General features: G+C 47.5%; 1 protein-coding gene and 1 long non-coding RNA gene across 6 annotated transcripts in view; one reads left to right on the top strand and one right to left on the bottom strand.

Moving 5' to 3' along the window:
- LOC108352425 (uncharacterized) overlaps positions 1–18,650 on the bottom strand; it is a 42,524-nt gene extending 23,874 nt beyond the window's left edge. Inside the window, exon 1 of the long non-coding RNA XR_010056470.1 lies at positions 18,500–18,650. This is a non-coding gene — a long non-coding RNA (uncharacterized LOC108352425). The remainder of the gene's footprint in view (positions 1–18,499) is intronic.
- Positions 5,020–20,140, top strand: part of Snx8 (sorting nexin 8) — a 48,588-nt gene continuing 33,467 nt past the window's right edge. For 4 of the 5 annotated variants that reach the window (XR_010056367.1, XR_010056368.1, XM_006248920.5 and 1 more), the window contains exon 1: positions 5,020–5,150. Coding sequence is in view for 3 of the 5 variants with exons in the window: in XM_006248920.5 (XP_006248982.1) it covers positions 5,057–5,150 (94 nt within the window). In the remaining 2 variants the exon portion in view is untranslated. The remainder of the gene's footprint in view (positions 5,151–20,140) is intronic. The other variant, NM_001105912.1, reaches the window with a different exon arrangement.

The following is a 20,140-nucleotide window of genomic DNA, read 5'->3' on the forward strand; positions in this document are numbered from 1 at the left end:
ACATCAGACATAACTGCTTCCCTGTGTCTTTCCTGCTAGCGTAGCTAGGTATAATAAATGGGGTCAAAGGTAAGGATGCTAACAGTAACCAACTAAGTAAAGATGGCTTCTAAGGAAGCCTCCACCTGCTTCAGGACAGAGACCCCAGAACGTCCCGTAGACTAATACCAGTTGGGGGTCACACATCAGGTACCTTGCATATCAGATATTTATATTACATCTCATAACAGTAGCAAACCTATCATTAGGAAGTAGCAACTAAAGTAATTTTATGGTTGGGAGTCACCGCAATACAAGGAACTGTATAAAAGAGTCATGGCATCAGAAAGGTTGAGAAGAACTACTGCCTTACACAAAGAGACCCATGATCAGGAACACGGCAGGTAGAAAACAACGAGAGCTTATTTAATTCCTACACTTGGGAGACCTGCAGGGTTAAAAGCAGCAAAACCATCAGCCTCTAGCTGAAGTCTATCTGCTATCTGTGCTTTTTGTCAACTTGACACAAGCTGGGTTATCTGGGGAGATCCTCCACTGAGAAAATTCCTCCATCAGATTACCTGTGGACAAGTCTAGGAGGCTTAATTTCTTTCTTTCTTTCTCTCTCTATTTATTTATTAATTCTCTTTTTTCTTTTCTCATACAAGATCTTCCTATATAGCCCTGGCTGGCTTCCAACTCACAGAGATCTGCCTGCCTCTGCCTCCCGGGGGCTGGGAGAGGTTCCCACTGTAACCAGAGACCCTTCTTTTTATGGGACAGTAGAGGAGAGTCTTATGTAGCCCAGGCTGTCCTCGAACTGGTTATGCCCTGGTGGATGGACTTGGATTCCTGACCATAAGTTCCAGAATTCCAGGTATTTGGCATTGTGCTTGGCAAGTGCTTCTTCCCCCCCCCCCCCCGGGGCCGGGGACCGAACCCAGGACCTTGCGCTTCCTAGGCAAGCGCTCTGCCACTGAGCCAAATCCCCAGCCCCCCAAGTGCTTCTTTTAATGTTTGTTTTTCCTTTTCCAAAGCTAAGATTTAGGGGGGCTCAGGTGATTTGATGTCTTGATTGACAGCTGTTAGACATTTTCCTGGCTTCTGACTGGATCCTTTGAGAGACAGAGCCACAGATATAGGTAGGGGCTGTTCAGGTGATAGAATGCTTGCCTGGTATACACCAAGCCCTGGATTCCATCCCCAACACCATCATGCGAGCCGGACATGGTGGTGCGTGCCTACATACCAGTCTTTGGGGGGGGGTAGAAGCAGAAGGATCATACATTCAAGGTTATCTTCTGCTACACAGGGAGTTTAAAGGTCAACTGGAGATACATGGGACCTTGTTTTATAAGATCCAAACCAAAAATATTACCATCTTCAGGAGACAAGGATACGTGCCAAAAGCCAGGAAATGAGCTCCGTGTGTGTGTGTGTGTGTGTGTGTGTGTGTGTGTGTGTATCTGTGTGTGTGTGCATGTGTGTGTGCGTGCGTGTATGCGTGCGTGTGTGTGCGAGAGAGAGAGAGAGAAAGAGAGAGAAGAAAGAGAGAGAAAGAGAGAGAAGAAAGAGAGAGAAAGAGAGAGAAGAAAGAGAGAGAGAGAGAGAGAGAGAGAGAGAGAGGGAGAGAGAGAGAGAGAGAGAGAGAGAGAAAGAATGTAATCAGGGAAAGTGCTGAGTGTCATTCAAGAGCAACAGCAGCTGAAAGGAAGCCAGTTTGGCGGAAGGAAGTAGCCATCAGATGGGAACACTAAGAGTCACAGGATCTTGTGATCTCAATTGTGGCTTGAGAAAACTGCTGGCTGTCCATCTGCAGAACTTTTGTTGATTGTATCTGCTTGCATGGGCGAAAGGGGTCCTGGTTTGCTGGGAGGGTGAGGTGCCCTAAGTTTGGAGGGAGAACACTGACCAACAACACAAACTTGAAAATTATTTTACATTGTCATGAAACCAAAACGAGCTATATTTATTTATAAAATTTTATGTGTTATATTATGTGTATGGGTGTTTTGTCTGCACGCATGTCTGTGTACTACATATACTCCTGCAGTGTCTTTCGAGGCCAGGAAGAGGGTGTTAGATTTCCATGAATTGGAGTTACATGTGGAGTTACCGTGTGGGTACATTAGAAGAACACCCAGGGCCAATGACTCCTAAATCATCTCTCCAGGCCCCAATTGATGGCAGCTGGAACATGGAGCTCTCTAGCTGCCTGTTAGCTCTTCAGGCCAAGGGCAGGGTCAATACAGGAAGGCAACACCCGAATTCCAAAGAATGATGGACAAAGGCCTCCACTGATGCAGCATGAGACCACACAGGAAAAGTCATCTGACTATGCAGGGAATGAGAGACCTTGGGCACTCAGCCCTAAGAGGGATATTTCTATCACAAGAGATAATATCCTAAGAAGCAAGCATCAACAACAAATACCAAAAAAGCTTATGAGGGGGCTACATTTGGTGGGATGTCTCACCAGCACGTATAAATCCCTTGCTTCCGTCCGTCCATCTCTCACAAAGCTGTGAGTGGTGGTGCGTGCCTGTACTGTCAGCAGGAAGCAGTTGGAGGCAGGAGAAACAGAACTATTCAAGGAGCTGGACAGAGAGTTCAGCCGGGAAAGTGCTTGCTATGCAGGCATGAGGATCTCAATCTTGCAGGAAAAAGCTAGGTATGGTGGGAGTTCACTTGCAGTTTCAGAGAAGACAGGTCCATTCTTGAAGCTTGCTGGCGGCCAGACAGCCTACATATCCAAGATGGATGGCTTCTGAGGGGGAGTAACGTTGGAGATTGTCCTCCAAGCTCTAAACACACACACACACACACACACACACACACACACACACACACACACACACACATCATCCTCAATTACATATTACATAGGGAGTTTGAGATCAGCCTGGAGTATGACACATTATTCCCCAAAACATACAAAAAACCTTAATGCTTAAAAAAGTGTTTCTAGGGGTTGGGGATTTAGCTCAGTGGTAGAGCGCTTGCCTAGCAAGCGCAAGGCCCTGGGTTCGGTCCCCAGCTCCGAAAAAAAGAAAAAAAAAAGTGTTTCTACTCAAACTTTTGAACCTCTTTTTGTTGTGGGGTATTTGTCAGAGAAGATTGCTCTGACATAGGTTTAAGGCAATAGCAAGTATTAGCCCTCTGGGGATTACACTGGATGATGGGATCCCAGTGTAGCACTGAACCCTTTCTCAGGGTGAGCCTTTAAGCATGAAAACCCAAAACCGTGTTCTGGGTTGACCATACTTCTGTTGACGAGGGCAGTTAGCCAGAAGCAGAACTACAGAAGCTGAAAAGCAAGGTGAGGACACTAAAACACTTTCCCAGGACCCATGGGCTTTGGTGGATTAGGCTTTCATTTTTGGCAGGCGGTGTCATGTGCTGAGTGTTTAGCCTGGATGTCACTTCCATGACGAGCCAGTTGAGCTAAGATGTGGGGCCGTTACACTTCCACACAATAGATTGGGACGAAATGCAGCTACAGCCCCTCCTACGGCTTTAAAAGCTGTTGAGGCACTAGCAGGGAGACTGAGATGCGTTCCTGGGCTCCAACCTCGGAGCCCTCAGCCCACTCCATGGAAATCATTAGCCATCAGTGTCTGGAGAGGCATGTTCTTTACAGGGAAGGCCCTCCCTGGTGGAGTCTTTTTTTTTTTTTCTTTTTTTTTGAGCTAGGGACCGAACCCAGGGCCTTGTGCTTGCTAGACAAGCGCTCTACCACTGAGCTAAATCCCCAACCCCCTGATGGAGTCTTACTACCCTCTTCTTCTCCCAGATGTTCTTTGCTTTTCCTTTATTTGAGACAGTGCGTCTGTATGCAGTTTGGGTTGCCTTACTTTTTTCTTTCTTTCTTTTCTTTTCTTGCCTCTTCTTTTCTATTTTGAGACGGGGTCTCTCTACATAACTCTGGCTGCCCTGGAACTCACTACGTAGACCAGACTGATCTTGAACTCACAGTGATCCACCTGCCTCTGCCTCGAAAGATTGGTATTAAAGGCTGGTGTTGTCGCCCAGGCATTCTCCTCTTGGCTTTTAGCTCTAGCGGGAGACCAGTTCATATTCGCTTGGTGTGTCTCTGCCCTCATTCATTCAGCCCCAGGTCAGACACTGCTCCTGCGTGCTCCCACATCCATGCATCCTTCTCTCAGTCAGGAGGGTCAGGCCTGAAAGTACGTATATTCAACTTAGCTCCTTGGGAGGCTGAGGCAGGAGGATGGTCTGCCTTAGTTACAGAATGAGTTCAAGGCTAGATCTATAAAGCCCAGCGTCCTGGTCTACACCTTCATTCCTAGCACTTAGGAGGGAGAGGCAGGCAGATCTCTGAGTTTGAGGTTAGCCAGGACATACATACATACATACATATATATATATATATATATACACACACACACATATAGATATGTATATGTATATGTATATATATATATTGTCTCAAGATTAAAAAATATAAATAAATAATAAAGGGCTGGGGTTATAGCTCAGTGTTAGAGGGCCAGCTCAGCATGTGGGTTCAATCCCCAGCAGAAAGAAGAATGGCCTGGTTATTTGTAAACAATTATGGAACGTTGTTCCTCATCAGTAATCTTCAAAGAAACCTATTATAGTCAGAGGACCTGCTCTTTGGCCAATTTTCATGTTCCAAATCCCAGAAGGTACTAGAACATGTCTGTCCGTAGCACCCTTCACAGGGCCTGCCCCTGGACTCACAGAGCATGTAGAGAGTGGACGAGCAAATGCAAGAATGAATGGCAGCGTGGGTCAGTAAGTGGGCAAGACGATGAGTGACAGCCGCTGGCTAAGAGCGGGGAGGTGGGCGCGCACCGGAGGGCGGTGGCACTAGGCGGCTGGGGCAGTAAGGAGCGCTAGCACTTTGTCTTGGACCAGAGCTTGGAACAACGCCCGGGCCGAGGCCACGTGGTTGGGGCGTGGTCTCACCGCTTGGGGTGAGAGGAGGGGCGTGGCGAGGTTGGCATGGGCGTGGCCACGCCGGACAAGAGCTGGCGTGGGCGGGGTTGACTGGGCGGGCGCGGGAGGAAGTCACGTGGGCGAGCGGGCTCACATGACTGGCCGCGCGATGGACCCGCTGCCCTCGCCGGCAGTCGCTGCAGCAGCTGAGGCGGAGGCTGACGAGGAGGCGGATCCGCCGGCGACAGGTAGGGCACGCGGCCCGGTGGCCCAGTGTGGAGAGCCAGGTGCCTCGCACTCGGGGACCACCTGTCGGCGCCACACCTTGCCTGACCGGGGGTGGGAGGGGGGACATCCTGGGACCAGCCTCTTCCCGCTGCTCCCTGGGACGCTGCTCTTCAGCCCTCCGTTAGCGCGCGGTCGTGTGGAGTTGCACCTGGATCTTTTCTGATCCCACCTTGCAGAGGTCGTCTAGAGAGTGGTTTATATTCATGTGTGACCATGTCCAGGGAAAGGGATGTGTCTTCGGTATAAGACTCTTTTCCTGGGGTTCCCGGCTTTGTAGACTGGGGACGCGTCCATGTGGCCAGAGGCACAAGGATGGAACTGGGCCTGGTGTGTTTCAGCCAGGTCTGGCCAAGTGTCACCGTCTAGAGTATAGCCGTCTATAGGATTGGTGGAAAGACAGGTTCTTCTCTTGGGACGAAGGGTTTAGGGTAGTACCTTTAACCCCAGGGGAGGGAGGACGTGAAAGAACGCCTTTGAAGGATGGAGAGACACAGTGACTAACTAGGTGGAACTCCCCTCAGAGTTGGTCTACAGTCTTTGGGTCTTGTTGGGTAAAACATTGTATGTTGGAGCTATCACTTAAGTATTTATACCTGGGCGTCTTGAGAAAAAAGGGAGACTGATCCAGGTCTACTTTAATGCCTTTGTAAAATGTATTTTTGTTTGCTTTTTAAATCACTTCTGTGTGTGTGTGTGCGCGCGCGCCCGCGCGTGTACGCTCACCCACATTCACACACAGGGAGACATGGGTGCCCTTGGAGGACAGAAGTGTTAGATTCCCCAGTAGGCAAAGTTTCACATGCCTGTTAGCCTCTCAGTATAGCTGTTAGGACCCAAACTCTTGTCCTCTGCCAGAGCTCTTGAGCCTCTGCTCTGAGCCCCTGCCTGACTCTTAAAGCAGTTCTTTGTGGCTTGGAGCAGGAGCAGTGGTGATGGGTCAGAGATCTTTTGGCAAATTTGTGATCTTCCATATTACTTCATGCAGAACTCAGCTAATGGCTGACGTTAGGAAGGCTTTCGCCTGGGTTTTTTTTTTTTTTTTTTTGACAGATCTTGGGCAGTGGTGTGACTTGTATGTTAGTCACAGCCATGTAGCCCTTCATGATTAACAGGCCATCCCAGCAGCAACGTAAGTAGGAAAATGGGTTTTTCAACATGTCAGTTCATTCTGTATGAAACTTGGCACCCATCTGGTGACGTGGCGAAGGAAATTTTCTTCCTTCTAGGAGAAACTTACTTGGAGTGAGTCTTGGTGGAGCCTTTGGCTGGCTGGGCTAGAAATCAGAACACCTGTGGGAATCACTCTTGGGAAAATTTATTATTGCGTGTATGACATTCTTGTGGACACTGTGCAATGGCATAGGGATGGCAGTCAGAGGACAACTTTGTGGAGTCACTTCTCTCTTTCCAGTTTTCCTTGAGTTCTGGGGGTTGACCTTTTAGGTGGTTGGTCCTGTGCATTTAAATAGCCATTAGCCACTGAGCCCTCTCACCTGGTCCTCAGGATGGGTTTGCTTTCAGAGGTCATGGGCTTAGGCAGCCAACTTTCACAGGTTGATTTTGACTTTATTTCCATCTCATCCTCCTCACCATTTGCCTAGGAGCATACACACCTTCACAGTTGGCTGAGTTTTGACATCTTAAAGGATTAACTAGTGTGGCTTATGGGTAACATAACAGATTTCCACTTCGGCTACCCTTCAGAGCTGCCAGTAGTAGTCATGCGTAAAGTAGCCTTTGTGTTTGTAGTGGTTTGGAATTGCTGGGAGGAAAATGGGCTTATTGTGGTTTTCAGCACCAGCTCCATTATTTGAAAGGTAAACCGTGCATACTCTGTAGGAGATTGCCCTTCAGGAGAACTGAATTTACTCTGCTGACCTCCCTGGTCTTGAGCTCATAGAGATCAGCCTTTGTCTCCTGACTGCTGGGATTAAAGGCATGTGCCACCACAACCAGCCTTATTTATTTAATTTTGGGACAGGGTCTTCTATGTAGCTCAAGCCGGCCTCAAATCCACAGTCTTCCTGTCCTACCTTGTCTCCTGAATGATGAGATTGTAGGAACATGCCACCACACACGGCTGCACTTTGTGTGTCCAGAGGTCAGTGGTCCAAAGCCAGTTGCACTAGCTAAAAACAAAGTGTTAACAGCCTCCAGCAGTCATAAAGGAATGTTCATGCTGGCCTCCCCAGCTTGTTGACGTGGCTATTATCCCTAGACTGACAGTGTCCTTTCCCCAGCCGTCCAGAGACAGGTCGCTCTCCAGTTGCCTGGCTCTTTTTTGTCTGCTTCCACTTTTAAGGACCCCTGTGAATGTGGTGGGGGGAGCACCCAGAAAATCAAGATTTATCTTATGTTAGCTGATAAATGACCTTGAATTTCACTGTAATTCTAATTTTGCTGAGTGAAAGCAAGAAAATCACAAGCTCTGGGACTAGGACGTAGACATCTTTTTGGGGTCTTATGTCATGCTCATCACAAGAAGATTCCTAGGAGTGGAAGGGCTGGATTCTGGGGTTTGCACAGTTGCTGAATTTGACTGATAGAGGGGTGGCGCCATGGCTCAGCCAGCAAAGGGACTTGCTGCCAAGCATGGGTGTCCTGTGTTTGATTTTTCATATGGAGTGGCTTCAGAATATTTAATTTTGTTTTGATATTCATTATCTTGATTAGTAATGAATTTCAGTTTTCTTACCTCCTTCCTGGTGTGACTCAATTTGAGTCTCAATGGCTCTCCACCTTATTTTTAAGAATTATAGGTGGGTGGTAGTGACCCATGCCTTTAATACCAGCACTTGGGAAGCAGAAGCAGGTGGGTCTCTGAGTTTGAGGCCAGCTTAGTCTACAGACTGAGTTCTAGGATACCTAGAGTTATTACACAGAGAAACCCAGTCTTAAACCAACAAAAAGATTTTTATGTGTGTGTACCCGCACAGGTGTATGTGCCTGCCTGTGCATACTTGAAGGCCAGAAAAGGGTGTCAGATCCCTTGGATGTAGCCTTACAGGCTTTTGCGAGACATTATATTTGTTGTGTGGGTGCTGGGATCTGAACTCCGGTCCTCATGACTGCAAGGCAAACATTCTTAAGAATCTGAGCCATCTCTCTAGCCTCCCACCTTGTCTTTTGAGACAGGGTCTGGCCAGACAGGTTGCCAGTAAGCTTCAAGATTCTCCTTTGGAAGTGGCTTCAATGCTGGCATTCCATGTACACACTGCCATGCCATCATGGGCACAGCAAGCACTTTATTGGCTGAGCCATCTCCCTGGCTCCCTATCTCCTTTGTGGATGTTTATATTGAAATTGTAACTGTTGAAGATTTGGAATGAACTGGTGTGATGGTATCCATCTGTGGTGCCTGCATGCAGAGGCCCAGTTAGGAGGCTTGTGAACTTAAAAACAAACAAAACATGAACTACGTACAGACACTCTCTTCACAAGAGAGTGAAGAAGAGTCCCTTGTGACTGAGTGGATAAAGGCCTATATTACCAAGCCTGACCTGTGCTTGGTCTCTGAAACCCCTTGGTGCGAGGAGAGAGGTGAGTCTCAAAAGTTGTCCTTTGACTTTCACACATGCGCTGCGGCACATGCCCCCTCCCTTGATAATAAAAAAATTAATAAAAACAATTTAAAAATTAATATATTGATGCAGGCTTAGTAGTGCATGCCTTCAATCCCAGCACTTAGAAGGCAGAGGCAGGCAGATTCCTGTGGGTTCTAGGCCAGCTAAGGTTATATAGAGAGACCTATGTCATTCTCTCCAGCAAATGAAGACATTAATATCCATTTAAAAAAGTGGGGGCTGGGGGCTGGGGATTTAGCTCAGTGGTAGAGCGCTTACCTAGGAAGCGCAAGGCCCTGGGTTCGGTCCCCAGCTCCGAAAAAAAAGAACCAAAAAAAAAAAAAAAAGTGGGGGCTAGAGAGAGGACTGGGTTTTATCCTCAGCACCCAGATGCCCCCTGGTTGTCTGTAACTCTAGTTTCAGGAGCTCTAACCCTCTCTTCTGGCCTTTTTGGGAATAGCATACACATGGTGCACAGACATACAGGCAGAATACCCATACACATTTAAAAAAAAGCTAGAGAAGTGGTTCGGCAGTACAAGTCCTTGCTGTTCTTTCGGAGGATCCCTAGTTTGGGTCCCAGCACCCATATGGCTACTTAACACTCTGAAACTGCAGTTCTAGGGTATTCTGTGTCCTCTTCTGGCTCCATAGGCATGCATATGTTGCGCTTGCGTGCCCGCGTGCGCGCGCGCACGCGCGCGTGCACACACACACACACAGAACATGTAAACACATGACATTAAAAACAGAAGGAAAACCACAGTGGAGCTGGGGGTGTGGCTCGTTGGAAGAACACTTGTTCAGTGTGCACAAGGGCCTGGCTCCAAACTCAGCAATGTGGAAATAATACTGAGACTCACTAGAGCTGTTTGGTGCTGATACAACTTAGAATCTCATTTCAGGGCTGTGTGCCTGCTCCAACATCTGATCTGATCTCTCTCTCTCCCTCTCCCTTTCTCTCCCTGTCTCTCTCTCTCTCTCCCTTTCTCTCCCTCTCTCCCTCTCTCCTTCTCTCCGTCCCTCCTCTCTCTCTCTCTCTCTCTCTCTCTGAGAGAGAGAGAGCACGTATACAAATAAAGTGTGCACACTGCTGTTGTGTGTCTGCCCTGCCTCCTTCAATCCTTGGGACCTAAGTTTAGTCCAGAGGAGTCTGGTCTCCATTGTGTTAGCATGGCTCCTTTGGTGGCATTCCATACATTCCAGTGGGCAGCTATCCTCCTGTTTTCTCTGTGGTCAGGTCACTTGGCCTTTGCTGTTCACTGCCCTGCCTCCTATTCTGTAGCTCTAGCCTGCTCTTCCTGCCCCTCCTGGACTCACACCCCTTGACCCTCAGTCCCTTGCTTAAGTGAAATTTCCTTCTGTAGGCATCTGTACTTGTCACAGTTCATTGAGCTATCACCTCAGATATGTGTAGTTGATGGCGGTTAAATCACCCCTGAAATGGCTGCTAACATTAAGAGCATTCATCTTCCTGTTTTACACAGTCATCTGAAAACTTGAGTTTTTTTTTTTGTCAGATATCGGCACCTAGAATAATACCTCATATATAGGAGGGGCCCAAATGTTTGAAGAAAACAACATATTATCACATGTCTCTCTTTTTTTTTTTTTTCTTTTTTTTTTTTTTTTCCGGAGCTGGGGACCGAACCCAGGGCCTTGCGCTTCCTAGGCAAGCGCTCTACCACTGAGCTAAATCCCCAACCCCAATCACATGTCTCTTAAAAGATAGCATGATTCTTTAATAGTTTGTTTTAAAATATTTTTTTTTTTTTAGTTTTATTCAGTTTTATGTGTGTGTGTTTTGCCTCTGTGTGCGTATATACCCATGCTTGTCTGGTGCCTGAGGAAATCAGAAGAGGACATCTGATCCCCTGGAACTAGAGTTACAGAGGTGGTGAAGCACCATGTGGATGCTGGGAAACTGAACCCAGGTCCTCTGCAAGAACAACTGGTGTCCTTAACTATTGAGTTGTCTCTCCAGCCCTGTTTTGTTTTAATCGTCTGAGTCAGTGTACAAAATAATGAAGTTTCTAGTCACATTTCCATATGTACTTACCACTGAGCATGCTCAGTTTTACCCTTCACCCTCTCTTGCCGATCTCCCGATTTGTCTGTGTTCTCTCTTGCCTAGTGATGTAGCTGGTTGGTTGAGTGTTTGCATGAAGCCCTGGGTCTCGTCTCCAATAATAAATAAGCTAGGTGTGGTGGTGCACACTTACAATCGAAGTACTCGAGAGAAAGAGGCAGGAGGATCACAAAGTCCATGCTAGCCTTCATCTAGTTAGAAGCCTAAACCAGACTGTATGCAACCACACACACACACACACACACACACACACACACAGACACACACACAGTACACACAGGCACAGAGACACAGGCACAGACACAGACACACACACACACACACACACACACACACACACACACACTTTGCAAGGTAAATGTGTCAATCTGAAGAAAGAGGAACTAACCTTGTCTCTATCATGTAGAACAGACTTTGCCACAATTTGCGGTTAGCAAGAAAGTGATGTATTCCGAGCAGGGGAATTCTGTTTTCATGTTACTTTTGCTTCCTGAGAAAAATGAAGCACAAACAAGACATGTTTTGCTATGCAGTGTGCCAGGGTGGTAGGCAGAGGCCACAGGAAGGACTGCTGTGGGCCCAGCTGAGAACTGTAGGTGAGGTCAGACCCCAGGAGCTGTGGCCTCCTGAAGCTGGACTTTCCCAGTTTTCTTTACAGAGTCCCTAATGAATTAGTTAGAACCTGAACTAAGAGAGGTGTGGTTTTGGGAATGTGTTTGGAGGCAGATGATGGCCTTAGCTCTTGGAAAATCAGATCGGGGTCTTATTTTGGTTTTTAGACTGATATCATGTATCCTAGACTGGTCTCAAACTTGCTTTGTGGTCAAGGTTGACCCTCAACTGTGGATTATCTTACATCTGTCTCCCAAATGCTGGTTATAGGCATGCGCCATCATACTGGTTTGTGCAGGACTGGGCATGGGACCCAAGGCTCATACACGCTAGATGAACACGTCACCAACTGAGCCCCACCCACCCCAGCCTAGTGCTAGTGACTGAACACATTATACTGTGCATGCTAAGCAAGGGCTCCAACTCTGAGCGATGTCCCGGCCCTCTTTTTGTCTTTACTTGTTGTTTTAATGTGTCTGCATGTGTGCGTACACACTTGAATGTTTATGTGTGTGCCCATGCGAGTGTCTGGGTGCACATTCAGGAAGGACAGAGGTTAATGTTGGGTGTCTCTGTCAGTGTGCATCTTTCTGTTTGTTTTAGATGAGGTCTCATTTTGTAGCCTTGACTGGTCTGGAAGTCACTATGTAGACCAGGCTAACCATAAATTCAGAGGTCCACCTGCTTCTGCCTCCTGAGTGCTGGAATTAAAGGTGCACAGGACCATGCCCTTCTTTACCTGATTGTTTTGAGTCACAAGTCTCTCACTGAACATGGCTGGACTGACTATCTGCTAGCTCCAGGGATCCTTGTGGCTCCACCTTCCTGGTGCTGGAATTATAGGAACGAATCAGTACCCTCAGTTAGCTTACTTTTCTTTTTTGTTTTTGTAATTTTTGTTTGTTTGAGACAGGGTTTCTCTGTGTAGCCCTGGCTGTCCTGGAACTTGTTCTGTAGACAAGGCTGGCCTTGAACTCACAGATCTACTTGCCTTCTGATTAAATGTATGGGCCACCTCCACCTGGAAAGGCTTGCTTGTTTATTTTTGAGAGAAGGTCTCATGTAGCTCAGGTTAGCCTCACACTCACTGTGTAGCTGAGGATGGCATTAAATTCCTGATTTTGATTCCTGAGTACAGGAATGGCAGACATCACCCTGGCTCCCGGTTTATATAGTGCTGGGGACAAGACCCAGGACATCTTGCATGCTAGGCAAGCATTCTACCATCCCTACAATTATGTCATTTACCAGCAATCCTCCAAGCCTGGTTGTTCCTGGGAAGTGTTGACTGCTGGAGTCTCATGGAGAGGTTGTAATCAAACCCCCGTAACACTTAATGCTGGACAAGAATTGGTGCTTTGAGGAAATGTTGCATAAGCACAGAGAACTGCTAGCGCAGACATTTTTTCCAGAGACTCCGATCCCTCAGCATCCTTCTGCAGTTCCTTATTTCCTGTCAGCTTATGAAGTTGTCCTCACTGTGTCCCAAATACATGCTTTCACAGTCTGTTTCTTCCTGCTGATGTTTTTCTGCAGTGCTAAGTAGGTTTTTTGTTTTTGTTTTTGTTTTTTAAAAATTTGGTGGAGAAGGGTTTGTGCAGCCCAGACTGGTCTTGAACTCACTTGTGTAGCTAAGGATGACCTTTTGCTCTCCTCACTACCACTTCCCAAGTGTGGAAATCAGAGGCAAGTTCCACCACTCTTGGGTTTTGTAACGGTGGCACCCAGAGCATACTGTATGCCAAGTATGGGCTATACCATACTTGAGCCCCAACCTGAGCTCAACTGTTAATGTTGTTTTGAAATGTTCTATTCAGTGAGGTAGTGTTGACTCGGTGACTGTCATATAGTCCGTGACATAGCTCCAAATGGAATATTGTGCTACTCTAAAGAGCTTGGTGGCACATGCTTTTAACTCCTGTATTTGGGAGGCAGAGGCAGGTGATCTGTGAGTTGGGTCCCTGATGCTAGAACTGGATGGAAGTTGAGGCGGAGCAGGGCGGAAGTAGAAGAAGGGGCAAGGCTAGGGTCCTGTATTAGTCACTTTTCCGTTGCTGGGACAGAGCACCCTGGACCAAGGCATTTAGTTGAGCTTACTGTTTCCAGAGAGTTAGAGTCTATGCTGGTGGAAAAAAGGTATGGTGGCAGAAACAGCTGAGAGATCACAGCTTGATCCACAACTAGGCGTCAGGGACACACGCACTCGCACACACGCACACGCACACAAACACACACACGCAAACACACCTCTTTTGGCACCTCAAAGCATTCTACCCACCCACCCAGGGACAGATCTCCTTGAACAAGGCCACACCTGTAAATCCTTCCTAAACAGTTCCTCCAATTGGGGCTCAGTTCATCAAACACACGAGCCTCTGGGAGGCATTCTCGTTCAAACCACCATGCGCTGCTCAGGTTTGGTTTACTGCTTTGGGGAGCTAGGGAAGAGGGTCTCCCATGAGAGACTTTGCAGAGTTCAGAGCTCAGCTTAGTAAGTAGGTTTTCTAAGGGCTCCCCGTGGGTCTCTGACGTGCTTCCCCCGTGGAACAGTTTAGGCCTCACTTGGAGTCACTTGCAGGTGAGGAAATGACAGTATAGGATGGTCTGTGGTAAGTAGTGACACATTGGGGTAGCACCAGGTACCTTAGTGAGCCTTTCCTGACTGCCAAGGACATGGGCCTGTGTCGTGTATTCCACTTCTGTGACTTCTTTAATCTGCCCTGAACTCACTGAGGAGTGTGTCACAGGAGAGGTCTGGAATCTCCCCTCACCTGGCTTCCTGATGTGGGACGGTGGCTGGGGATTGTCTTGTAGGCTGCCTAAGCCCAGGTGGGATGCAGTCTCCTGGGAGCAGAGTGATCTTAATGTGATGAGAATACACATCGGAAGAAAGGGCAGCTACTTGCTCATCTGGCCTGTTGGCCTCTGGCTTAGGCACAGTAGTGCATCTGGCCAGCAGGCACAGTACGGAGGCTGATGCCCAGCGGGGCTGAATGTGGCTCTTTGACTGCCAGCCTCTCCACAGCAAACCACCACTTCCTGAGTTCTGGGAGGCATTGGTCTAGTTCCCCACAATGAATTATGGTCTCCACTGTCTCCAGCTTAGCTCTGGTTAGCTCATTGGGGGGTTTCAGGATATCTCAGCGTCAGATGACAGCTGTCTTGGAAAATCTAGTCTCCACACTTGGTATAGATGTGGGTGTTGGGGAAGATCTGACTCAATAGTTCCCCTTCTGTAACACATTCCAGTTCCTAATTTGTTGTGTAGACTACGCCTCCAGCAATGGAAGGCAGGGACCCCTGCCTTAGCTTTCATGTTCCTATCAGGATCAATATGGCTTATGTAAATGGATTCACTCTTGTGGTGCTTGGCTAATTACATTCCCAATGCCTGCTGGGCATTCTCTGGGAGTACCAAGCTTTTTTTTTTTTTTTTTTTCTTTTTTTCGGAGCTGGGGACCGAACCCAGGGCCTTGCGTTTGCTAGGCAAGCGCTCTACCGCTGAGCTAAATCCCCAACCCCAGTACCTAGCTTTTTGTTTTGCTTTTTGACACAGGAACTTAGGTAGCCCAGACTGGCTTTGAACGTGCAGTATAGCCAAGGGTCACCTTGAAGTCCTGATTGTCCTACCTCCACTTGATAACACAGATGGGCAGCACTTGGTTTATGCAGTGCTGGGGATGGTATCCAGGGCTTTGTGAATGCTAGGCAAGCCTTCCACTGAACCACATAGCCAGTGCTCTCCTCCATACCTTCCCTACCCCTTTTTGAGACAGGCTGTCTGTGTAGTCTGGACTGGCTTTGACCTATCTGGATGTCCTGTGTTCATGTGCTGGGACTATAGGATTGTGTCACCAGGCCTACTTGCACAGTACTGGCTCAGGCAGGTGGACTCTGGCAGCCTTTACTAGGCTGTGGATGGTCCTGAGGTGTCCTGGATATTTCCAGTTTGTGTCAGAAAGCCAGGGTGACTTTCAGAGTGGTTAACCAGAGAAAGGAAGAGAAGTAAAAAAAGAAAGAGAGAGAAAGAAAAAACCCAGACAACAAAGCCCCCAGCAAACCAAAAACAGAGTGGAGAGATACAAGGATACTTTTTTTGGAACTTTGAACTCAGTGTCAGTTCTTCCAAGATTCCTAAACAGCGCTGCTCCCTTTAAACTCTGGAAGGATGCCACTGGGCTTCCCCATGGGTAAGTGGCTCCATGACGGAGCCTGGGGTTTCTGAGGTGCAAGCTGACATTTGATAGATCCTTTTAGAAACAGGGTCTGGTAGGAGGGCTGGGGATGTGGTTCTGTTGGTCGAGTGCTTGCCTAGCACACACAAGGCCCTGGGTTCCATCCCCAGCACCATATAGAGTAGGCATGGTGGTGGCTCTGCCTCTAATCTTTGCATTCGAGAGGAGTTCAAAGTCATCTTGAGCTGTATAGGGACTTTGAAGTCAGCATGTATATGCCAGACTCTGTCTCCAAAAGAAAAAAAAAAGTCTTTGGTGGTTCGTGGGGAGCAGGGTCCCTCTAGTACCCTTTGCCCCTGCCTGTCGCCTGCCTCTGATTTGAGTTGCAAGAGCTCATTAGAGGAATGTTTCTATCCCAGCACCACCAGCACATCTGAGAGCCTGTGAGATTTTCCCCATTGTGGTCAGTGTGCTTGTACTAATCATGGAAAGGACTAGCTACTGAACCAGCTTGGAAGTTGACAGTGCATGTGTGGAGACAGGGTCTTACCATGTAGTCCTGGCTGGTCTTGTTTGCTGTGTGGTCCATGCTGGCCTGGAAATCACAGAGATCTCCCTGCTCCACCTCCAAAGTGCTGGATTAAAGCTGTGTGTGGCTATGCTCAGCCCGTTCACTACATGTTCACAAGCAGATCTTGGGAGCCTTGCTAGTCAGTCTGTGATTTCCCTCAGAGCCCAGGACTACTCTGCTTCATTTTTATTTCCTCCTTTTGCTTGTGAGCTAAATTTTAATGGCTAAGCTTTCTTTCATGTCCTCTTGTTTCTTTGAGTTAGGGTCTCACTGTATAGCCCAGGCTGGCCTGGAACTTCTGACTTTCCTACCTCTCTCTGCCTCTAAGTAAATACTTATATTAATTTCGTGGGCCACCATTCATAGCTGAAGCTTGGCTCTCTTTAATTTTTCAAGACAGAGTTTCTCTTTGTAGCTTTGGCTCTCCTGAAGACAACTGGCCTGTTTTTCTTTTCTTTTTTAAAAAAAAAATTACTTATTTATTGTGTACAGTGTTCTACCTGCATGTATGCCTGCACACCAGAAGAGGACACCAGATCCCATTATAGATGGTTCTGAGCTACCATGTGGTTGCTGGGAATTGAACTCAGGACCTCTGGAAGAGCAGTCAGTGCTCTTAACCGCTTAACCATCTCTCCAGCCCAACTGGCTTGTTTTTAAATTTTTAAAAATTATATTTATCCTTGTCAGGTGGTAGTGGTGCATACCTCTGATTCCATCACTTGGGAAGTAAAGGCAGGCAGACCTCTGAGTTTGAGGCCAGCCTGGTCTACAGTTCTAGGACAAAAAAATTATTGTGTGTATGTAAGAAGGTTTCCTCGGGCCTGCATGCGCATGTGACCAGAACTCAGGTTGTCTCAAAGAATCTTACCCCTGAGCTGTGTCTCAGCTCCTTCATAGTTCTTAACATTTACATCTGTGCTCCCTTTTCTAATGCCCTTTCAAGACAGTGTCTCAGGAATGCTTTGAGCTTACTGTGTAGCCCAGGCTGGCTTTGAACTGAGATCTTTCTCCTTTCACCTTCCAGTTGCTAGTGTCATGGATGTGAGCCACTACACTCAGCTGTGATCCTCTTTTTGTTTTTTTGAGACAAAGTCTCTCTGTGTAGTCCTGGAACTCACTCTGTAGACCAGGCTAGCCTAGAACTCAGAGATCTCTACCTACCAAGCGCTGAGATTAAAGGCATGTGCTACTACACCCAGTGATCGATTTCTTTCTCTCTCTCTCTCTCTCTCTCTCTCTCTCTCTCGCTCTCGCTCTCGCGCTCTCTCCTATCTCTCTCTCTCTCTCTCTCTCTCTCTCTCTCTCTGTGTGTGTGTGTGTGTGTGTACAAATGTGGATAAAAAGGCCAGAGGTTGGCAATGGGTGTCTTCTATAGTTAATCAATTAATCTTCATCACCTTAATTTTTGAGTCAAGGTCTTACTAAACCTGGAGATTACCTGGTTTGGCTAGACTGTCTTGTCAGAGAGCTCCAGGGATTCCCCTGGCTCTGCTCTTCAGTGCTTGATTATAGCCATGCACTGTTATGCTTTTTATGTGGGTTTTGGGAGATTGAACTTGGATCCTCCCACTTGTATGGCAAGCACTTTACTGACTGAGCCATCCCCACATCCCTGTGAACCATTTTCTACTGTGTGTGCTGTTGAGGGTAGGGGTCTGGCTGGGTGCTGATTCTTTCTGGGTGCACATGCTGTGCTGTTTCATGTTTGGTGGCCTTGGAGAGTCAGAGGTTTTGATTTGGGGGAAAGCCATGAACAAAGGAGGACTCAAGAAGGAGGCTTAGGGCTGGGACGCTTGTTTAGGTTGTATAAGGTCTTGGGTTCCATTCCTAGCACTGCATTGAACCAGGTGTGCCTGTAATCTCAGCACCGAGGAGGGAGAGGATTAGAATTTCAAGGCCATCCTTGGTTGTACAGGGAGTTTGAGGTTAACCCTCTTTCTTCTACTTCTGTTCTAAAACCCAGAAAGACTCAGTCTAATGCTGAGAACTATAAGGAGGATCAGTAGATGATGCATCTCCATCTTGCAGTAGGTATTTGAACTGAGCTTACGGGATTCGGATCAGATCTCCACACTAATACGCACTAGCAGGCTAGGATGGCCCACAAGTGTTGTTGGTACTGTGTTCCCAAGTAAAGACATTGAGCCACTGCTGGAGACATGGCTCCACTCTCTGCAGCTCGGCTATGTTGTACATTGTAGCATTACCTCACTAGGGTTCTTCCTTATGCTCCTTTGGCAAAATAAATATGGCTGACCTGCGACAGGGGCTCATGGTGCAGGAGGAAGGATCTTACCAGCAGGAGATGTTGTCTCAGGGATCACTACTGTTGTGTCTGTTGCCGATCCTCCCCGTCAGCAGCTTTTGTCGCTGCTGCTCACTCAGGCACAGTTCCCATGGCTTGCAAGACTATAAATGAGATCCGTTGGTGCTGGAAGGATGTGCAGCAGTTGCCATGGTAACACACAGTTTCTACTCTTCGCCTGAATTCTATGACTTTCTTGCTTGAGTTTATGACTTTGCTCTTATTCATCCAGCAGGCGTTAATTGAGCATCTGCTGTAGACTGGGCATCTTTCTTTTAATTACACACACACACACACACTTACGCGCGCGCGCGCACACACACACACACACACACACACACACACACACACACACACACACACACACACACCATCGTGGCTAGAGAGATGGCTCAGTGGTTGAGAACACTGGCTGCTCTTCAGGTGACTGGAGTTCAGTTCCCAGAGCCCATATGGCAGCTCGTAAGTCTGTAGCTCCAGTTCTAGGGGATCAAGCACCATCTTCTGACCTCGGGCACTTCAGACATGTGGTGCATAGATGCACATGGAAACAAATACCTAAAATAAAGTTTTTGTTTTTTTTTTTTTTCCTTCGGAGCTGGGGACCGAACCCAGGGCCTTGTGCTTGCTAGGCAAGCGCTCTACCACTGAGCTAAATCCCCAACCCCTTAAAATAAAGTTTTTGAAATGTTTTGTTCCCATGTATACACCTGTTTGTGTCTATAGCTGTGTGTGTGTTCTGTGTTTGTACATATGCTTGTCTTCATGTGCATATGTGTACCAGCTCTTGTTCTCATGTGTCACATCCTTTCCTTTTTTCTTTTTTCCCTTGGGACATGGCCTTGCTGGCTGAGAGATCACCTCTCAAGGTGACCAATGGTTTGGACCCGCCATTCCCTCTCAGTGCTGGAGATCAAGTTTAAGTTCTTATTCTTTTTTTTTTTTTTAATAATTTATTTATTGTAAATATAGTACACTATAGCTGTCTTCAGACACACCAGAAGAGGGCATCAGATCTCATTACAGATGGCTGTGAGCCACCATGTGGTTGCTGGGATTTGAACTAGGGACCTCTGGACGAGCAGTCAGTGCTCTTAACCGCTGAGCCATCTCTCCAGCCCCCTTAAGTTCTTATTCTTACCAGAAGTACTTCACTGACTCAACCCTCTGTCCAGCTGGTTCCCCCACCCCATTCCCTTTCAGTACTGAGGTCAAATAATTCATTGTTCTGCCTAGTCTGGCTAGCCACCTTGCTCTGGGGAATTGTCTCGGCCTTCTAGACGATGGAGTTATAGTGGCTGTCCTCTGTGGGCACTTGGCATTTACATGTTCTGGGGATCATATCCTCACACTTCTAAGGCAAGTGCTTTATCGATAGAGCCACGTCCTTAGCCCGTCACTATTCTTAGTGCCTGGGACAGTGTCTGAACATGGTGAGTGCAGACCACCTTGCAGAGATTGTGGTCTTAGGAGAACCACACAGCCGTCAGGAGATGCAATAAACAAAACCTTTACCTTAGGATGTGCTGGGGGCTTAGATGTTGCAAACCACAGCCACCGCTAATAAAAAATGCCACAGAGGAAGCAATGCTCACAGCGAGGCTCCTGAGGAGGGTAGGAAGTTGGTTCAGC

The sequence above is a fragment of the Rattus norvegicus genome, chromosome 12 (genome assembly GCF_036323735.1).
Source record: "Rattus norvegicus strain BN/NHsdMcwi chromosome 12, GRCr8, whole genome shotgun sequence".
Taxonomy (NCBI): Eukaryota; Metazoa; Chordata; class Mammalia; order Rodentia; family Muridae; genus Rattus; species Rattus norvegicus.